Source organism: Dasypus novemcinctus, chromosome 11 (genome assembly GCF_030445035.2).
Source record: "Dasypus novemcinctus isolate mDasNov1 chromosome 11, mDasNov1.1.hap2, whole genome shotgun sequence".
NCBI lineage: Eukaryota > Metazoa > Chordata > Mammalia > Cingulata > Dasypodidae > Dasypus > Dasypus novemcinctus.
In genome coordinates this window covers 13,383,425-13,403,183 of record NC_080683.1, presented here as the reverse complement: position 1 = coordinate 13,403,183, position 19,759 = coordinate 13,383,425, and the positions used below count along the sequence as shown (strand labels likewise).

At 39.8% G+C, this 19,759-nt stretch overlaps 1 protein-coding gene and 1 non-coding gene across 12 annotated transcripts in view; one reads left to right on the top strand and one right to left on the bottom strand.

Moving 5' to 3' along the window:
- The window catches only part of LOC101416433 (adenylate cyclase type 10-like), a 51,974-nt gene extending 32,320 nt beyond the window's left edge, over positions 1–19,654 (bottom strand). For 9 of the 11 annotated variants that reach the window (XR_011650048.1, XR_011650049.1, XR_011650050.1 and 6 more), the window contains exons 1-4: positions 18,921–19,101; positions 17,934–18,038; positions 15,080–15,118; positions 14,207–14,350 (exon numbers count right to left, since the gene is read on the bottom strand). Coding sequence is in view for 8 of the 11 variants with exons in the window: in XM_058306687.2 (XP_058162670.1) it covers positions 14,207–14,350; positions 15,080–15,118; positions 17,934–18,038; positions 18,921–19,077 (445 nt within the window). In the remaining 3 variants the exon portion in view is untranslated. Of the gene's footprint in view, positions 1–14,206; positions 14,351–15,079; positions 15,119–17,933; positions 18,039–18,920; positions 19,102–19,563 lie in introns of those variants that run through there. The other 2 variants (XM_058306688.2, XM_023590064.3) reach the window with 2 other exon arrangements.
- Positions 1,729–1,835, top strand: LOC111765239 (U6 spliceosomal RNA). The gene has a single exon (XR_002797637.1). It is a non-coding gene; the product is annotated as a U6 spliceosomal RNA (small nuclear RNA).
- Positions 19,655–19,759: the final 105 nt, after the last annotated feature.

The window sequence follows — 19,759 nt, the reverse complement described above, 5'->3', positions numbered from 1 at the left end:
AATATCAGTAAGTCCACTCTAGTCCATATTTTATTTCTCCATTCTGTGGACCCTGAGATGGTGATGTCCTCTCCACCTCTAGATCAAGAGGGGGCTTAGATTCCACATGGATGATGGATGCAATTCCTCTGCTTACAGTTGTAGGCGCTCTTGATTGCCTGTTGTGGTGGTTGACCATCACCTCCCTGTTAGCTGACCTGGGTAAGACCAACAAACCAGAGAGTAGGAACCACCACTCTTCTGAGGCTCAGGGCCCAGCTGGCACATGGGCAGTCCAGGGATTCAAGTCTCCTGAGTATGGACCATCCCTAGTGCCAACCACAGGTTCAATAAAAGTGACAGAAGAGGCATGTGTAGAAAAGTCACATCTGAGTCCAGCTCTGTCACACTTAGGAGCACAAATTCCAAAGTAGGGCCCTCTGACATGGCACCCTTCTGTCTTAAAAACACCTAGAACAGACAATTGAACAAGACTGTGTTGTATGGGGGGAAAAGAAGAGATCCTAGGCCTCTGAGTGTCTCTACGTTATTCTCCTGATGGCAGAGAACTTGAGGAGACCAAATGGTTATGTTCAGATGCTGCTGCTACACACCCAGGGCTGAAAAGGACCTTCTAATTTTGCATACTAATTGGCTACACCATCCTTCCTCACATATAGAAGGGGGCTAAGTGAATAAACAATCATTATACCACACACATGGGTCTTGCCATACACTTTTATTCTTATCACCTGTTTCTCTGGCTCTTGAAGATTACTTCCTATTAATACAACTGAAAAAATAGTTTGCTTGCCAGGGAAAAAGTGACTATAACCAGAAGTCTGCCCTCATTAGCTAAACCACTCAATCCAAGCAAAATACAAGGAAAAAAAGATTAAAAAGAACAGCAGAGGAAGCGGATGCAGGTCGAGCAGTTGCACACCTGCCTCCCAAACGGGAGATCCTGGTTTCGGTTCCCAGTGCCTCCTAAAGAAGACACAGACAATGAGCAGACACAATGAGCAGAGAAAATGCACAGGCAGACAAAGGAGCTATCTCGGGGGGTGGGAGGATGGGAAGAGTAGCAAAGACTTATACTTTTGGCCAAGTTGGAATAACAAGTACTGAATTTACCTGACAATCTGAAAGAACTAAGAAACTGGAAAAAAAAAAATACATGCCACAATGGTTCTCGACATTTGACATTAGGCAATGCGGGACAGTGATTCCTGAGAGATGGGAAAAAAGGAGGTGAACCCTCTGATATGCCACTTCATTGCCTGGAGAGTTTCTAGTCTGCACATTAAGGAAGTGAAACCCAAGTAGATTCTAGAGGATACAGAGTTGGGAGTCTGAGGAGGCCAAGGGGGCCAGAGTTCACAGAGCACATGAGGAATATGGAGAGAGAACTGTACAGAGACAGAACGCCAGAGATCCGTACTGGGTCCCCTCATATCTTCTGCTGAGTACTGAACAATGCATGCATGTGATGAAACTACCTGATGCCAGGGAAAATAATGACATGAAAAGATTAGAAGAAACATTTCCCATTTAAGGCTGGGAGTAGTTCTTGTTCCCACTAGCCAGAGCGTTCAATTTCACAGGACACTGGGTATAGCACTCAGGAATGGGGCAAAACTAGCCCTAGACTAAACACTGCTCTGATGCCATCCAACAAAAACTTAAAAGAAAAACCCTAAAGGATCAAATTAACCACATCACAGAAACAAATGCAAGATTATCTACAGAGTGCTCGCTTCGGCAGCACATATACTAAAATTGGAACGATACAGAGAAGATTAGCATGGCCCCTGCGCAAGGATGACACGCAAATTCGTGAAGCGTTCCATATTTTTTGCATCCAGCATCCAGGTGGAATCTGAGCCTCCTCTTGACATAGAGGTGCAATGGACACAACCAATCCAATGTCCACATAGAAGAGGTGGCATTGGATTGGGAAAAGTGGACATAATGGACAAAGGGTATGGGGAAAGGCAGGAAGAGATGAGAGGTGGAGGCGTCTTCGGGACATGGAGCTGCCCTGGATGGTGCTTCAGAGGTAATCACCGGACATTGTAAATCCTCACAGGGCCCACTTGATGGAATAGAGGAGAGTATGGGCCATGATGTGAACCAATGTATATGAGGTGCAGAGGTGCCCAAAGATGTACTTACCAAATCCAATGGATGTGTCATGATGATGGGAACGAGTGTTGTTGGGGGGGGGGAGAGGGGGGGTGGGGGGGTGGGGTTGAATGGGACCTCACATATATATTTTTAATGTAATATTATTACAAAGTCAATAAAAAATAAAAAATAAAAAAAAAAAAAAAAAAAAAAAAAAAGATTATCTACAGAAATATTTTAAAAATCCAGTGTCCAACAAATGTCTCACATCCATCAGAAATTACTGGGCATGCAAAGAAGAAAACCATGATCCATAATAAGGAGAAAATCAATCAATTGAGCCCAGCCCAGAAATTACACAAATGACAGAATGATAAGGATATTAAAAGAGAACCTAGGGAAGCAGACTTGGCTCAATGGATAGGGTGTCCACCTACCACATGGGAGGTCCAGGGTTCAAACCCTGGGCCTCCTTGACCCATGTGGAGCTGGCCCATGTGCAGTGCTGATGCGTGCAAGGAGTGCCGTGCCATGCAGGGGTGTCCCCCGCGTAGGGGAGCCCCACGCGCAAGGAGTGCACCCCATAAGGAAAGCAGCCCAGTGTGAAAGAAAGTGCAGCCTGCCCAGGAATGGTGCCGCACACAAGGAGAGCTGACACAACAAGATGATGCAACAAAAAGAAACAGATTCCTGGTTCCACTGATAAGGATAGAAGCAGTCACAGAAGAACACACAGAAAATGGACACAGAGAGCAGACAACTGGTGGGTGGGGGGGAAGGGGATAGAAATTTTTTAAAAAATCTTAAAAAAATATATATAAAAGAGAACCTAGAGGAAAGACTGAAGAAGTGGAGATAATGAAAATATTAAAAAACCCAAATCAACCTCGTAAGGGTGAAAACTACAATACATGAGATGAAAAATACACTAGATGGGATTGAAGGCAAATTAGATATGCAAAAGCAAAGGACTGTACACTTGAAAACTAAAAAAACTATTAAAAAATGGAAGATAGGGAGAAAAAGATAAACAATGAGCATAGCATCAGTAAGGTGAGGGACAATTTTAAGCAGCCTAATATGTGTTTAATTGGAGTCCTCAAAGAAGAGGAAAGAGGAGGATGGGACAGACAAAATATTTGAAGAAATAATGAAAGTTCTTCTTAAAGACGGAAAATGAGATCAGATGGAGCTACAAAAAGGAATAAAGACATTTCTAGAAAGACGGAGGATTAGAGAGGCAGAAGGATCACATCTCTCCAAGAAAAAAACAGCTAGCAGACAGGTGAATACTGTCTGGAGGGCTGCTCTGGGGACAACAGGGGAAGTCAAGACACCACCCAGAAGAGAGAAGAGTGAAGGAAAGGAGTCTCAGAAGGCTGAAAAATCCCATGAGTAAAACGGCAGAAGCAGCAGCGGATGCCCATCCCTCCCACCTTCAGAGCAAACAGTCGTCTGTGGACTGTAGTGGCTGTGGACTGCACTGGCTGTGGACTGAGGGGGTTGCAGGGGTCCTCTTACCCAAGAAAGGGGAGAGGGAGGGACACAGCCTATGGCAAATTCAGATTTTGGCCAGCAAACTTGGTCTGAATTGGAGGGGTTGCACACTTCCAGGTGACTCGTTTGCATTGAGAGCCAGCAGGGAGCTAAGATAATTTGCCTTCTTAATCACCCTTCCTACTGCAACCTATGGTTGATTGCTGAGGAGGCAGAGGGAGAGAGGGTGTGGCCTTCCAGGTGTGGCGAACAGCTTCTGGGAAAGTTTGTGAGGCTTGATCAGTCCTGAAGACATTGTTTCTGCACCACCTACCGTGGAGTTACAGTAAATGCATTCCCCGCTATGCATTCCCCGCTAGCACCTGAGGTCTGAGCTGAGCGATCTGCCAAACACTGCCATCTGCTGGCAAGACCAGGAAAGTGCTTGAAAAGGGAAAAATAAAAAAATAAAAGAGGCCCCTCTCCCACGCCCCTGGAAACTGGCTTGCATCCATTGCTGGGTCCTTAGCTCTGGGATTTGAGCAGTTAAACAGGAACAATTCTAAATATCTAGAATTGAAGAAAAAGTCAAAGAACAGTGGTAACTACTTAACAGTAAATACTTAGGCAAGAGAAAGACACTGAACATCGGAGTAAACTCTGCATCAGAATCAGATGTCTAGACATTAGCAAAAATTTATAAGCCATACTTTTAAAAAAGGAAGATATGACTCAGGTAAAGGAACAAATCAAAAGCTCCAGATAAGACATACGACTTGAAACAGCTAATCAATGAGGTTCACACAAATCTAAATAAAATCATGGCGTTGAAGGACAGCACAGCTAAAGATATAAAAGACATTATGAAGACACTTGATTGTTTATAATAAAAATTACCTATACAAAATAAGTCCCGGGTGTTAATATTTGCACAAGATCTGTTTTCCATGATGTGTTAACATCTACAATTTCACTAACTGTTGATGTTATTTTCTATCAGAATTCTGGAACCCAGGAAGCTATATGTTCTTTTTGTTTGTTTCCACTCTTATTTCCCTGAAGCAAGAGACTGTACGGCTTCAGTACAAAGACTTCAGACCAATTCTTTCTATTACACTTGGTTGCCTCTTGCCAAATAACTTTTGAGTCCAAATCACTGAGCTCTTTAATGAAATATTGTAGAGAATAAATATGATGGGTGGAAAAAAAAAAGATGACACCGGGTGAGCACAAATAAAAATCTGAAATCTTGGAGAGAAAAATAACAAAGCTTACAGGAATGAAAGACACAATAAATGAGATTAAAAATACAATACAATGAGCTAACCTATATCAAAGAAAAAAAATACAATACAGTGGCATGGATGTAGCTCAGAGGTTGCCTACTTTGCATGCACGAAGTCCTGGGTTCAATCGCTGGTACCTCATAAAAAAATGAAGGGAGAAATAGACATCTCTACAAATAAAATACAATACAGGCACACGACAGCAGATTTGAAATCATGAAAGAAAGAATTAGTGATGTAGAGGAAAGAACAACTGAAATTGAAGAGAGAGGGAAAAAAATAAGCAGAAGTTCAGGGACCTGAATGATAGCATGAAGCACACCAACATACATGTTATGGGAGTTCCCAGAAGGAGAAGAGAAGGGAAAAGGGGAAGAAAGGATATCTGAGGAAATAATGGCAGAAAATTTTGAAACTCTCATGAAAACATGAATATACGTGTCCAGGAAGCATAGTGTACTCCAATTAGAATAAATCTAAATAGACTACCCTAAGACAAATAATATTTAGAATGCCAAGTACTAAAGATAAAGGGAAAATTCTGAAAGCAGCAAGAGTAAAGTGAAACACCACATACAAGGGAGGCAAAATAAAACTTAGTGCAGATTTCTCTTCAGAAACCATGGTATGACATAGTTATAGTACTGAAAAACTGCCAGGCAAGAGTTATTTATCCAGCATAACTGTCCTTCAAATATGACAGTGAGTTTAATATATTCACAGATAAACAGAAACGAAGAGAGTTTGTAAAGAATAACCCAGCTCTGCCAGAAACACTAAAGGGAGTTCTGCAGCCAGAAAAGAAAAGTGAAAAGAGATAGGCTTGGAGGAGAGTGTAGAAGTGAAGACTATCAGAAAGGGTAACCAAACAGGTAAAAAGATGGACAAAAGTAAGAGATGACAGAGGAAAGCCAAAGGATAAAATGGTTGATGTAAGTAATGCTTTTACAGTAATAACACTGAATGTTAACAGATTAAACTTCTCAATCAAAAGACATAGGCTGACAGAATGGATAAGAAAACATGAGCTGAGACTGATCTTAGATCCAAGGATGCAAAGAGACAAAGTAAAAGATTGGAAAAAGATACACCATACAAATAATGAAGAAAAGAGAGCAAGGGTAGCTATACTGGTGACAGACAGAACAGATTTAAATGCAAAAAAGTGGTAAGAGATGCAGAAGGCCATTATATATTAATAAAAGGGACAAACTACCAGGAAGGGGTAACAGTCATGAATATCTATGTACCTAACCAGGGTCTCCCAAAATACATGAAACAAATGCTAGCAAAACTGAAAGAATTTTATAAAATCTCATTCTATTTACAGATATCTCTTGTAGATTCTGTTTCCCTAGAGAACCCTGACCAATACATATGAAAAGCAAGAATAAATTGGTGGAATAGTGCTTTTACAGTAATATCATTGAATGTGAATGGATTAAACTCCCCAATCAAAAGATATAGGCTGACAGAATGGATGAAAAAACAGGAGCCATCCATACGCTGCCTACAAGAGACTCACCTTAGACCAAGGGATACAAACTGGTTGAAAGTGAAAGGCTGGAAAAAGATACTCCATGCAAATAGTAACCAAAAAAGAGCAGAGGTAGCTATATTAATATCTGACAAAACAGACTTTAAATGAAAAAAAATTATAAGAGACACAGACGGCCATTATATATTAATAAAAGAGACAATCCACCAGGAAGATGTAATAGTTATAAATATCTATGTACATAACCCGGGTGCCCCAAAATACATGAGGCAAACTCTGGTAAAACTGAAGGGAAAAATAGACATCTCTACATTAATTGTTGGAGATTTCAATATCCCACTCACATTATTAGGTAGAATAACTAGAAAGAAGATCAACAAGGAAACAGAGAAGTTGAACAATATGATAAACGAGTTAGACCTAATAGATATATACAGAATGGTGCACCCAAACTCAGTGGGTTATACATTCTTCTCAAGTGCTCATGGATCTTTCTCCAGGACAGACCACATGTTAGGGCACAAGATAGCTTTCAATAAATAAAAGAGACTGAAATTATACAAAGCACCTTCTCAGATCATAATGGAATGAAACTGGAAATCAATAACAGACAGGAAAGAGGTAAATTCGCAAATGTGGGGAGGCTGAACAACAGACTCCTAAATAATCAGTGGGTCAAAGAAGAATTGCAAGTGAAATCAGTAAATATATTGAGACAAATGGAAACGAAAACACAATGTATCAAAACTTATGGGATACAGTGAAGGCAGTCTTGAGAGGGAAATTTATAGCCCTAAATGCCTACACTAAAAAAGAAAAAGAGCTAAAATCAAAGATCTAATTGAACAGCTGGAGAAACTAGAAAAAGAATAGCAAATAATCTCAAACCAAGCAGAAGGAAAGAAATAATAAAGATTAGAGTAGAAATAAATGAAATTGAGAACAAGAAACAATAGAGAAAATCAATAAAACCAAATGCTGGTTCTTTGAGAAAATCAATAAAATCAACAAACCCTTAGCAAGATTAACAAAGAAAAAGATGAAGAAGATGCAAAGAAATAAAATCAAGAATGAATGGGGAGACATTACCACTGACCTCACAAAAAAAAAAGGGTAATAAGAGTATATTATGAAAAACCATATGTCAACAAATTAGACAAACTAGATGAAATGCACAAACAACTTACTTTGACACTGCAAGAAATACAGGAATTCAACAAACCAATCACAAGTAGAGACTGAATCTGTCATCAAAACCTCCTAGCAAAGAAAAGTCCAGGACCAGATGGCTTCATAAGCAAATTCTACCATTTAAAGAAGAATTAACCAGTTTAAACTCTTGCAAAAATTTTGAAAAGAAGGGAAAATTACCCAGTACATTTATGAAGCCAACATTACTACCCTAATACCAAAACAAGATCAAGATACTACAAGAAAATTATAGACCAATCTCTCTAATGAAAAATTCAAAAATTCTCAACAAAATAGTTGCGAATCAAATCCAATAACATATTCAAAGAATTATACATTATAATCAAGTAGGTTTTAGTTCTGATAGGCAAAGGTGGTTCAACATAAGAAAATCAATTAATGTAATACACCACATTAACAAATCAAAAGGAAAAAGCCACATGATCATTTCGATTGATGCAGAAAAGGCATTTGACAAAATCCATCACCCTTTCTTGATAAAAAGCACTTCAAAAGATAGGTACAGAAGTGTATTAGTCAGGATGAGGGGTGCTGATGCAAAGTACCAGAAATTGGTTGGTTTTTATAAAGGGTATTTATTTGGGGTAGGAGCTTACAGATACCAGGCCATAAAGCGTAAGTTTCTTCCCTCACCAAAGTCTATTTTCACGTGTTGGAGCAAGATGGTTGCTGACGTCTGGGAGGGTTCATGCTTCCTGGGTTCCTCTCTTCCAGGGTCTTGCTTCTCTCTGGGTTCAGGGTTTCTCTCTTCCCAGTGCTTGCTTCTTCCTGGGCTCACTGTTCCTCTCTTCCTGGGGCTTGCTTCTGTTTCCTCTGTGAGCTTACTTCCTGGGGCTCCAGCTTAAGACTTCAGCATCAAACTCCAACATCAAAAACCCTCAACTCTGCCCTTTGCTATGCCTTTTGATGCCCTAATGACGTGGGCCAATCAAAGCCCTAATCATAACTTAATCATGCCCAGGTACAGACAAACATAATCCAATATCTATTTTTGGAATTCATAACAATATCAAACTGCTACAAGAAGGAACATTCCTCATCATAATAAAGGACATATATGAAAATCCCACAGCCAATATCATATTCAATGGGGAGCAGTTGAAAGCTTTCCCTCTAATACCAGGAACAAGACAAAGATGCCCACTGTCACCAGTGTTATTCAACATTGTGCTAGAAGTTCTAGCCTGAGTATTTAGGAAAGAAAAAGAAATAAAAGGCATCCAAATTGGAAAAAAAGAAGGAAAACTATCACTATTTGCAGGTATCTACAACAAAACTACGAGCGCAAATATATGAGTTTAGCAAAGTGGCAGGATATAAGATTAACAAGCAGAAAATCGGTAGTGTTTCTAAATACTAGTAATGAGTAAGCTGAGGAGGAAATCCAGAAAAAATTCACATTTCCATTGGCAACAAAAAGAGTCAAATATCTCAGAATTAATTTAACCAGGAATGTAAAGGATCTATTTTCAGAAAACTACAAAACTCTGCTAAAAGAAATCAAAGAAGATCTAATCAAATGGAAGGATATTCTGTGTTCATGGAAGACTAAATATCATGAAGATGTCAATTCTACTCAAACTGATTTATAGATTCAATGTAATACCAATCAATTTCCAATAGCCTACTTTACAAAAATAGAAAAGACAATTACCAAATTTATTTGGAAGGGAAAGGGTTTCTGAATAGTTAAAAATATCCTGAAAAAGAACAAATTCTGAAGACTCACGCTTCCTGACCTTGAAGTGTATTATAAAGCAATAGTGCTCAAAATAGCATGGTATTGGTATAAAGATGCACACATTGATCAATAGAATTGAACTGAGAGTTCAGAAATATGGTCTATGGTCAAGTGTTTTTTTGTTTTGATTGAACCCAGGACCTTGTACGTGGGAAACAGGCACTCAGCCACTAAGCTACATCCACACCCCAATGAGAGTTAGTTTTTTCATTTGTTCGTTTTTGTTTTTAGGAGGTACTGGGGATTGAATCTGGGACCTTGTACATGGGAAGCGGGTGTTCAACCATTACAGCTATATCTGCTCCCTTCAGCTAAGTTTTGATAAGCCTACTAAGTCCACTTTTCTGGAACAAAACTGTCTCTTCAAAAAATGGTGCTGGGCGAACTGGATATCCATAACCAAACAAATGAAAGAGGACTCCTATCTCTATAGGAGAATCAACTCAAAATGGATCAAAGACCTAAACATAAAAGCTAGGACCATAAAACTCCTAGAAGATAATTACAGGGAAACATCTATAAGACCTTATAATAGGTGGGGGTCTCTTAAACCCTACTCAGAAAGTATGAGCAACAAAAGAAAAAAAAAAAGATAAATGGGGCCTCCTTAAAATTAAACACATTTGCATCTAAAAGAACTTTGTGAAGAGGGTAAAAAAACAGCTGATTCAATGGGAGAAAATATTTGGAAATCACATATCCTATGAAGGTCTAATATCCATAATATATAAAGAGATCCTGCAACTCAACAATAAAAAAGAAAAATGACCCAATTTAAAAATGGGCAAAAGACCTGAACAGTCATTTTTCTAAAGAAATACAAATGGTGAAAAAACACATGACAGAATATTCAACTCACAGGCAATTAAGGAAATGCAAATCAAAGCTACAATGAGATATAATTTCACACGTTCTAGAACGCCCACTTAACAAAACAGAAAACTGTAAGTGCTGGAGAGGATGTGGAGAGATAGGAATGCGTATTCACTGTTGGTGGGAATGTAGAATGGTACAGCCTTTTGTGGAAGCTTGTTTGGTGGTTCCTAAGGAATTCTGATATAAATTTACCATGTGTCCCGGTAATATAACACTACCTGTATATAACCAGAAGAACCAAGAGTAGTGACACAGACATCTGCCAAAGACTGACACAACCTGGTGTCCATTAACTGACAAAAGGATAAACAAAATGTGGCATATATACATAATGGAATATTATTCAGTTGTAAGAAGAAATGAAGTCTTGAAGCATATGACAATGTGGATGAACACAGAGTATGTTGAGTGAAGCAAGCCAGGCACAAAAGGACCTCCTGACGGTAAGCTGGCCCATGTAGTGAGATGGCCTGAGCAGAGAGCTGATCCGTATGGTGAGCTGGCCTGAGCGGAGTGCTGGCCTGTGCAGCAAGCTGGCCTGAGTGGAGAGCTTGCACAGCAAGATGACTCAACAAAATCATACAGAGGAGAGACAATAAGCGATGCAGCAGACCAGGGGGCGAGGTGCACAAGAGATTGAGCACCACTCTCCCACTCTGCAAGGTCCCAGGATCAATTCCTGGTGCCACCTAAAGAGAAGACCGGCATACACAGAAGAACATACAGCAAATCAATACAGAGAGCAGATAACAGGGAGTGTGTAGGGGGTGGTGGTAAATAAATAAAATCTTTAAAAAAACCCAACACAATCCATAGGGGGAAAATTGATAAATTGGACTTCATCAAAATTAAGAACTTTTGCTCTTTGAAAGGGTCTCTTAAGAGAATGAAAAGATAAGCTGCAGATTGGGAGAAAATCTTTTAAAATCACATATCTGATACAGGATTTTTATCCCAGATATAAAAAGAACTTTTAAAATTCAATAATGAGAAAATAACCACTCCATTTAAATGGGGAAAATGGCAAAAATTTGAAGACACTTCACCAAAGAAGATGGCAAATAAGCACATGAAAGGATTCTCAATATTATGAGTCATTAAGGAACTGCAAATTAAGACTATAATGAGATACCACTACACACCTATCAAAATGTCTAAAACTAAATACTGACCAAACAGGTATTGATGAGGGTGTGGAGAAATTAGAACTTTAATTTTATATTCCCACTGCTGATGGGAATGTAAAATGGGACCACCCCTGTGGAAAAGCTTGGCAATTTCTTAAAAAGTTAAACAAACACCTACCCTAAGACACAACTCTTTCATAATCAGGTATTTACACAGGAGAAATGAAAGTATATATCCAAACAAAGACTTGTACATGGATATTTAGAGCAGCTCTATTAGTAAGAGCGCCAAACTGGCAACAACCCAAATGTCTACCAACAAGTGAATAGAAAAACAATTTGTGATATATCCATACAATAGAATACTACTCTGTAATAAAAAGGAATATATGATATAAAATGAATATCAAAATAATTACATTGAATGAAAGTAGCCAGCACACATAGCATGATTCCACTTATATAGTATTCTTTAAAAATGCAAAATAATCTCTAGTGACAGATTAATGGTTGCTCAGGGTGGAAGAGATATAGGAGTGGGGGAAGGAAGGGCTCACAAAGGCGCAAAAGGCAACTCTTGTGATGGGAATGTTCATTACCTTGATTATGGTGATTTCAATGTATATTAATGTCAAAATTTTTCCAATTATATACTTTAAATTTATGCAGTATCAATTATCAATTATCCTTCAGTAAAGCAGTTCAAACAAAAATTAACAAAAGAGTAAAAAAGGATGGGAAGACAGGGGAGATGTCATATAAGAGTATGATTCTTTACTACTGCTCCTCAAAATATATATGAATAGCTGGAATCAACTTTTGCTTTCAACTTAGAAACCTCTTGATGAAGTTTCTAGCTTCCTGTGAAGAAGTTCTGTGTATAGCTCTTCACCTCCAATCCAGATTCTGCCAGTGGTAAAACCCTGGTCTCTGTGGGCAGTTTTAAAAGGTATTGTATTATAGCTTTGATTGTATAATACAATTACACGGTTCGAAATCCAAACTATATAAAGAATATACATTAAAAAGTTTTGCTTCCACCTATATACTCATCTACACTATTTTCCCCCAATAGGTAACTTTAAAAAAAAAAAGATTTATTTATTTATTTCTCTCCCCTTCCCCCCCACCCCAGTTGTCTATTCTCTGTGTCTATTTGCTGCGTCTTCTTTGTCTGCTTCTGTTGTTGTCAGCAGCACGGGAATCTGTGTTTCTTTTTGTTGCGTCATCTTGTTGTGTCAGCTCTCTGTGTGTGCGGCACCATTCCTGGGCAGGCTGAACTTTCTTTTGCTCTGGGCGGCTCTCCTTAGTTCCATATGTACCCTGGCAGTGTTTCTTGAACAAACACCTGGGAGATTGTGTAATAAACAAATGAGGGAAGCGGTGTGTCCTAACCACATGGGAGGTCCGCGGTTCAAATCCAGGCCTCCTTGATCCATGTGGAGCTGGCCCATGAGCAGTGCTGATGCGTGCAAGGAGTGCCCTGCCATGCAGGGGTGTCCCCTGCATAGGGGAGCCCCACGCGCAAGGAGTGCGCCCCATAAGGAGAGCCGCCCAGCACAAAAGAAAGTACACCTTGTCCAAGAATGGCGCAGTACACAGAGAGCTGACTCAACAAGATGATGCAACAAAAAGAAACACAGATTCCCTTGCTGCTGACAACAACAGAAGCGTGGACAAAGAAGAACACGCAGCAAATAGACACAAAGAACAGACAACTGGGGCACGGGGGAAGGGGAGAGAAATAAATAAAATAAATCTTAAAAAAAAATAAACAAATGAGAAGAAAAAATCTTATTTTCTTTCCTTTCACAAAAGGTACCATACTAAACACACTGTCCTGCATCTTATTCTTTTTTCACTTAACTATATCTTATAGATATTTCCATACAAGGACATCTTTTTTTTTTAAGGTACAGAGAATCACATCGAGTAGACATATGATTTATTTTAGCAATCTCCTATAGATGGATGACTGGATTGTTTTCAATCTTTCATTATAAACCACACTGCAATCAATAACCTCACACATACGTTTCATAAACTTATCTACAGAACAAACTTCCAGAAGTGGGACTGCAGGTTGAAGAATAAACATATTTGTCATTTTGAGATTACCAAATTACCTTTCCTAGAAGCTGTATCAGTTTTCACTCCCACAGCAATATATAAGAAAGTTTGTTTCCTTGCAGCCTCACTATGAAGTGTATTGCCTAACATCTGAATTTTTGCCTATCTATAGGTAGGAAATGGTACCTCAACGTACTTTCAATTGATATTTTTCTTTTTAGGAATGAAGTTGAGCATCTTTTCAAGTGCCATTTATATTTCTTTGTATACTTATTTATATCCTTTGCCAATTTTTCTTTTAGAATGCTGGTCTTTTCCCTATTTATGGTTGCGCTTTCTACATTAGGAAAATTCACCCTTTATTTATATGGTATAAGGTATTTTTTTTCCCAGTTTGTCATTTATCTTTAAAAAATCCTTTTAATTAGAACAGTCGTAAGCATACAGAAACTCATGCAAAGTACAGAGTTCCATATAAACCTGTTCCCCCCATCCCCAGTTTTCCCTATTATTAAAATTTTACATTACTAGTGTGATTCTTCTGTTACAATTGACAAAACAAAATAATATTATTATTATAACTACAGTACATAGCTTACATTAGGGTTTACTCTTGGTACTATACATTTCTATTTTTTTTTTTTAATACTTTTTATTCTGGTAACATATATACAATCTAAAATTTCCCATTTTAACCACTGCCCAGTATACAATTCAGTGGTATTAAATTACATTCACAATGCTGTGCTGTTGTTTATCTTTTGAAATGTATAGTGTTTTTTTTTAATTGGATCACTCTTTTAGGAGCTACTACCTATCTTTAGCTGTAGGTCTTGGCCTTCTCTGGTATGGTAAATCCCAAACTTCTCCTGTATCTCCAGACTGCATTTTGCCACCAGGGTAATGATGTCACTCAGTTGATTCTTTTTCACTGTCCAGAGGGCCAGGAGCACATTTCCTGCAGAGACATAAGGTAGGCTGACAGGGGTCAAATACCTGGACTGACTTAGCTCAGGGCAAAGACCCCAATAATGCAGAAGATCCAGTTTGGATTATCATGTGAGACAGGCAAGGTTCTTGACCCTATGAATTATATTAGGTTAAAAAACGGCCGTAGATCCTCAAAATGAGCCACATATAAAACATGACTAGGCAGAAATTTGAAATGTTCCCAAGGTTAAAGGATATTTTTGATAATCTTCATTATACCAGGTATACTAGAACAAAGGGCAAGGGGTACTAGCAAAGAGATTAAAAAATGTAGGTCCAAGTTCAAGTCTAATTTTATGGCTGCTTCAGTTAAGTTCATTTGAAAATATGGGCCATTTCCAGGGCATTGTAGCTGCTAATGATCCCAAGAGTTAACCAGATAGGAGATGCATGACACCTCCCAGTCTCACATTCAGCTTCTGTTTTTAATGACCAAGTTTCTTTTCAGTTTTCCCAAGAATGCTTTCACAGGCATTTATTTTCCTGTCCTTCAATAGAAACATAATGTAAAGCATATGTAAGCTTAATACAGACGCATGTTTTCCTTTAGACTGGAAGATCCTTGGAGGCAGAGACTACGTAGTCTTCATCTTTGTATGCTGATGAAACAATGCTGAATAAGTACATATGCCAAATTCCACCTAAATATAGTCTTCCTCACAGTCCTTCATAAACTTTCAGAAAAACTGAAAAATACCTGTGATATTAAGGATATCTCCTCCAAAACAGAGCACATCTGAAATTAAGAAGGGAGAGGAAAATGAGTCAAAATCAGATATGCCAGATCATGACAGAAACATATATAAGCAAAAGGAAGGCCTAGCCAATTTTTCCTCATATCTTCTCTGGTCTATTTGTTCACTCCAAGGCTTCCTTCCCCAACCTTCTCCCCAAACCCATCTGTACCGAAACCCATCTTCCCCCTTCCAGAAAAAAATGGAAGAAGTACTTTTGCTTCCTTCAAAGCCATTCCCCTATTTGTGCTCTGGATCTTATCCTTTCTCACCTTTGCAGGGACTTCTCTCCCTCCTTTCTTATCTATTGGATCATTCCCACCAGTATCTTTAAACACACACACACACACACACACACACACACACACAAAGTAAAAATAACCTACTTACTCTTGACTTTACCTTCTCTAGCTCTTAACGCTGTATTTCTGCTACATTCACAGAAAAACTTAAGGGTGTCTACATATTCTTCTCTTTTTTCCTCATCTCCCATCCACTCTTTTAAAAATTTTCTCTAACATTCTGTTCTCAGCTCACTCTATCTGACTTCCATCTCAACCACTTCCCTAAAATTATTAAGATCATCAGTAGCACTCATCTTGCCAAAATCAAGGATATTTTTCTGGCCTCCATGTGCCTGACACCTCCCATTTTCAACCTACCTGACTGCTGCCTTCTTCTAGAGACACTACTGCCCCTTTGGCTTCAGGAACACCATACTATCCTATTACACTGACTGCTGTACAGTCTCTTTTACACGGAGTTCCTCAAGCTTCAGTACGGACTCTTTCTCTTTATCTACACTCTCCCCACGTTAACACAAACAGTTCTTAGTTTTAAGAACCATTTATTTGCCATCAATTCATATTATAGTCTCTAACAGAAATCTATTTTCTGAGCTCCAGGCTCAATCATAGCTATCAACTTGATTTCTCCACTTGAATGACTTATTGACATCCTGAATGCAAAAAAACCAGAACTCTTGTTTTTCTTTCCTAAAGAACCCATCTTGGTAAGTAAAGCCACCATTAATTTGGTAACAAAGGTAAAAAAACCTGCAAGTTCCTTCCTCATTGTCTTCCACTGAAATTCATCCACCAGCAACTCCTGTCTGTTGTACCTACAATATATATTTCAAATGAATTCATCTCCACTGCCATATCTCTAGAACCAAAGGTTCTCAACCTTGGCAGCACTCTGGAACTGACTGTGACTTTAAAAATCCTTATGTCGGGGTCAGCCCCAAGAGATTCTGATTTAATTGGTCTGGTGTGAAGCCTAGATATTAGGATTTTTAAAAGTTTGCCAGGTGGTTATCACCTGCAGCCAAGATTGAGAACTACATGTAGACCAAATTGCCTTCCTCTCTCCAAGGCTGCTGCAATTGCCTCTCCTGGCTTCCTCTCTTACCACCTACCATCAGCAGTCCTCTAGAATCCAATCTCCATAAGGCAGTCAAAGGAACTTTAAAAACTATAAATCAGATTGTATCATTCCCCTGTGAGAAAATCTTTCAACAGTTTCCCTTTGTATAAAAAAATTATAATTCAAACTTACTATGGCCTACAGAGCTTGATGATCTTATATCTGCCTTCTTCTAACTTCACTTCAAGCCATTCTTCCCATGCTAGCTATGCTCTTGCCACACTGGCCTGCTAGAACATGTCAAACTTTCTTCCATCTGAGGATCTTTATACTTGGTATCTTCTTCCTGCAATGCTGTACCTCTAATTTCACAAAGTATTCCTCTCATCCTTCATGTCTTAAACATACCTCCTCAGAGAAGCCTCCTCCAACCACCCTACTTCAAAGACTTCCTCACCCTATGTTTATTTTCATCATTGCATCCGCTTTGTTTTCTTTATAGAATGTATAATCTGTAATTATTTCGTTTCCTTATTCATTATCTGTCTCTCCTACTAGGGTGAGAACTCTATGAGGGCAGATACTGTCTTATTTTCCTCTGTATTTCTAGTACCCAGCAGTTCCTGGTATATAATACATACATAAAACGTAATTTCTACCTCCCCATTTAATCCAAACTCTAGAAAAAAAATGAAAGCCTTTTTCACTTGTTTCTCAGAGATAAGGGGTGAATCAAATAATCAACTTCCTAAAGTGGATGATAGATGCCAGAAGGTAATCTGGTTAATTTCAGAATGATGGAGGTAGCTATATGTGGCACTGTCAGAAAAGGATGGGAATATCATGTAAGTACTAAAACGTATATAGGAGAAGAATATGGGCTACAGCAATTTCTGTTGAATAGGTCTAACTAAACTGAAAGCTCCTCAAGAGTGAGTTTTTGCATACCCCGCACCTATTATAGTGCACAGCATTGAGAAGATACTGAAAACATATTTACCGCACAAATAAGGAGGTTTTCCAGGTTAAGCAAATATCCACAAGGGCAGAAAAGAGAGAAAACACACATTTCTACCTCACAGGATCAAAACGCAGAAACAGAACTGGAAGGTGTTTTATAAACTGTATCTCATGTACAAACATGAAGAACATTATTATTAGAAGAGATAACCTGGGAAATGCTGTTTATTTTTGAAATAAAATACAAATGTGCACAAGAAAAAAATAAAAGCTTTTTCTCCTTCTGGATCGTCAACAGGATGTCAGGCTGAGTAGAATGGCAGATACAGGCAAAGATCCACTTGTTAGTGGCAAACTGAAGAAACCAAAGATAAGTACTACTAAAGGAATGACCCTTTAAGATCCTTTTAAAAATATTCCAGGTGCCCTCTCTTACAAATCCCCAGGAGTCCAGCACCACACTTCTTTGTTTCCCCGACTATGATCACTCACGCTCCACGATGTCGCTAATGTAATAACTGAAGATGTGGGCCAGTTTGTCCATATCATGCTCCGACTTGCAGGTCAGACTGAACCTGTCCATTAATGCTGTAAACCCTGACCAAAGAAGCAAAAATCACTATGTTAGTTGAAAATCCTAAACTTTTAAGCCCTATTCTCTCCATACATCTGATCAGCGTAAAGAGGTCAAACCCCTTTGAGCTGAACAACAATTCCATTTTCCTCTGACATGGTTTTATCGAGAAAGCACTCAGGTCATGTTAGTTGCTGTTTCCTCTAGAAATCCTGATTCCCAGTGACCACTGTTTCCAAGAGATGCAGGTGAAGATTCACCCGCAACCATCCTTTTTACATCTGAAGTCTGCTTCCTTTTCCTCCACCTCGTTAAGGCTCCCAGGCCAAGGGCAGAAAGGACTTCTACCCAAGTGAAAGCCTGGGGATCCATTCACCAGAGGGATGGATTATAGCTTTATTGTGGAGAACTCAAGGCGAGCTACTCGAGGACAGGCACCTTTATATAACTCATCTTCAAATTCATGACACACTCAGTAAACTCCAAAAAACTTGTTACATTAATGACTCTCAACGTAGCTGCTGTATCTCTAAATCCTAGAATAATGGCGGGCACCCACTTATGGACCCAAGGAATGATTCAACTGAACAAACAAAATAGCTGGATGAGCAGAATGCTTATTGGAAAATGCTCCGGCTGGGGAATCTTGGTTTAAAGCCCGCGCTGTGGCCTTGGTAAAGTCCTTTCCCCTCTCTTAATTGAGAGGGCTAAACCAGATCATCCCGAAAGGTCTCGGCGCTCTGAGAATGAAGACCCACAGTTTCCCACAGAGGTGGCGACGAGTAAAGCCCTGCCTTGACTAGCCCGGAGGCCAGGCCAGTAACTGCCGAGGCCCCCAGGAGCAAAAGGTCAACGGCCGCCGATCTCGCAGGTCGGGAAATTATCGCGCCATCTCCAGCCCTCACCCGTCACGTGGACGCCAAGCAGGACGCCCTGGGCTGTGGCGAGCTCGGATTCCGACCCCTCCCGCTTCCTGAAGACTAACAGGTCGGGAAGCAACGCCGCCAATCGAGCCTCCACTGGCCACAGAGGCGACGCCGCCTCCCGCTCGCCGGTCGCCATGGCGGCGGCAGGGTTGCCCGCCCAACTCCCGGAAATAGCGTCCTTTGGCGCAGCAGCCAATCCTCATTGACGGTCGTGGCGAGGCCCTCCCACCAGCCAATCCGTGCAGCCTTCCCCCGGAGAAGTGTTACTGGGAGCGGCCGCAAGGACCATCGCACCCGCCTCCCGCAACGTTAGCACTTACTCCCGGCTTCCTCGGGAGCGGGGAGGAGGGAGGGCGGCGCGTGTTCCAACTAACAAGGCTTTTTTTGTTCCTTGAAATATGGCGGTGGAAAAACTTCTACCCTAAAGCGGATTCCTGGAATAAGTATCAATAGGGTAGTCTTTCCCCCATACCACGGAATAGAAATTTTGTCGTCCCTGAATTTACTAAGGACAAGTTTAGATGGCAACAAATCTGACTAAAGCAAACTAGGTCGTTACGCTATTTAACAGTCTTTTTCCGTAATAGTTATGGTTTATTTCCATTGTCTGCTAGGTACAGACCTACTGAGTCCCATGAGATGCCCTCCTGGGGTTTTTTTCTGCTCTTCTTCCTCTAGCTCTTGCTTCTGTGACTTTTGTGTGATGACAGCATTGGAGACTGCTGACTTCTTCTGCAGTTGGCTCAGATTCGTGGAAACCACAAGATAATAAAAGTATGAGCCTGTTGTGGATCTCTTAACAACCAGAAAATGTTTGT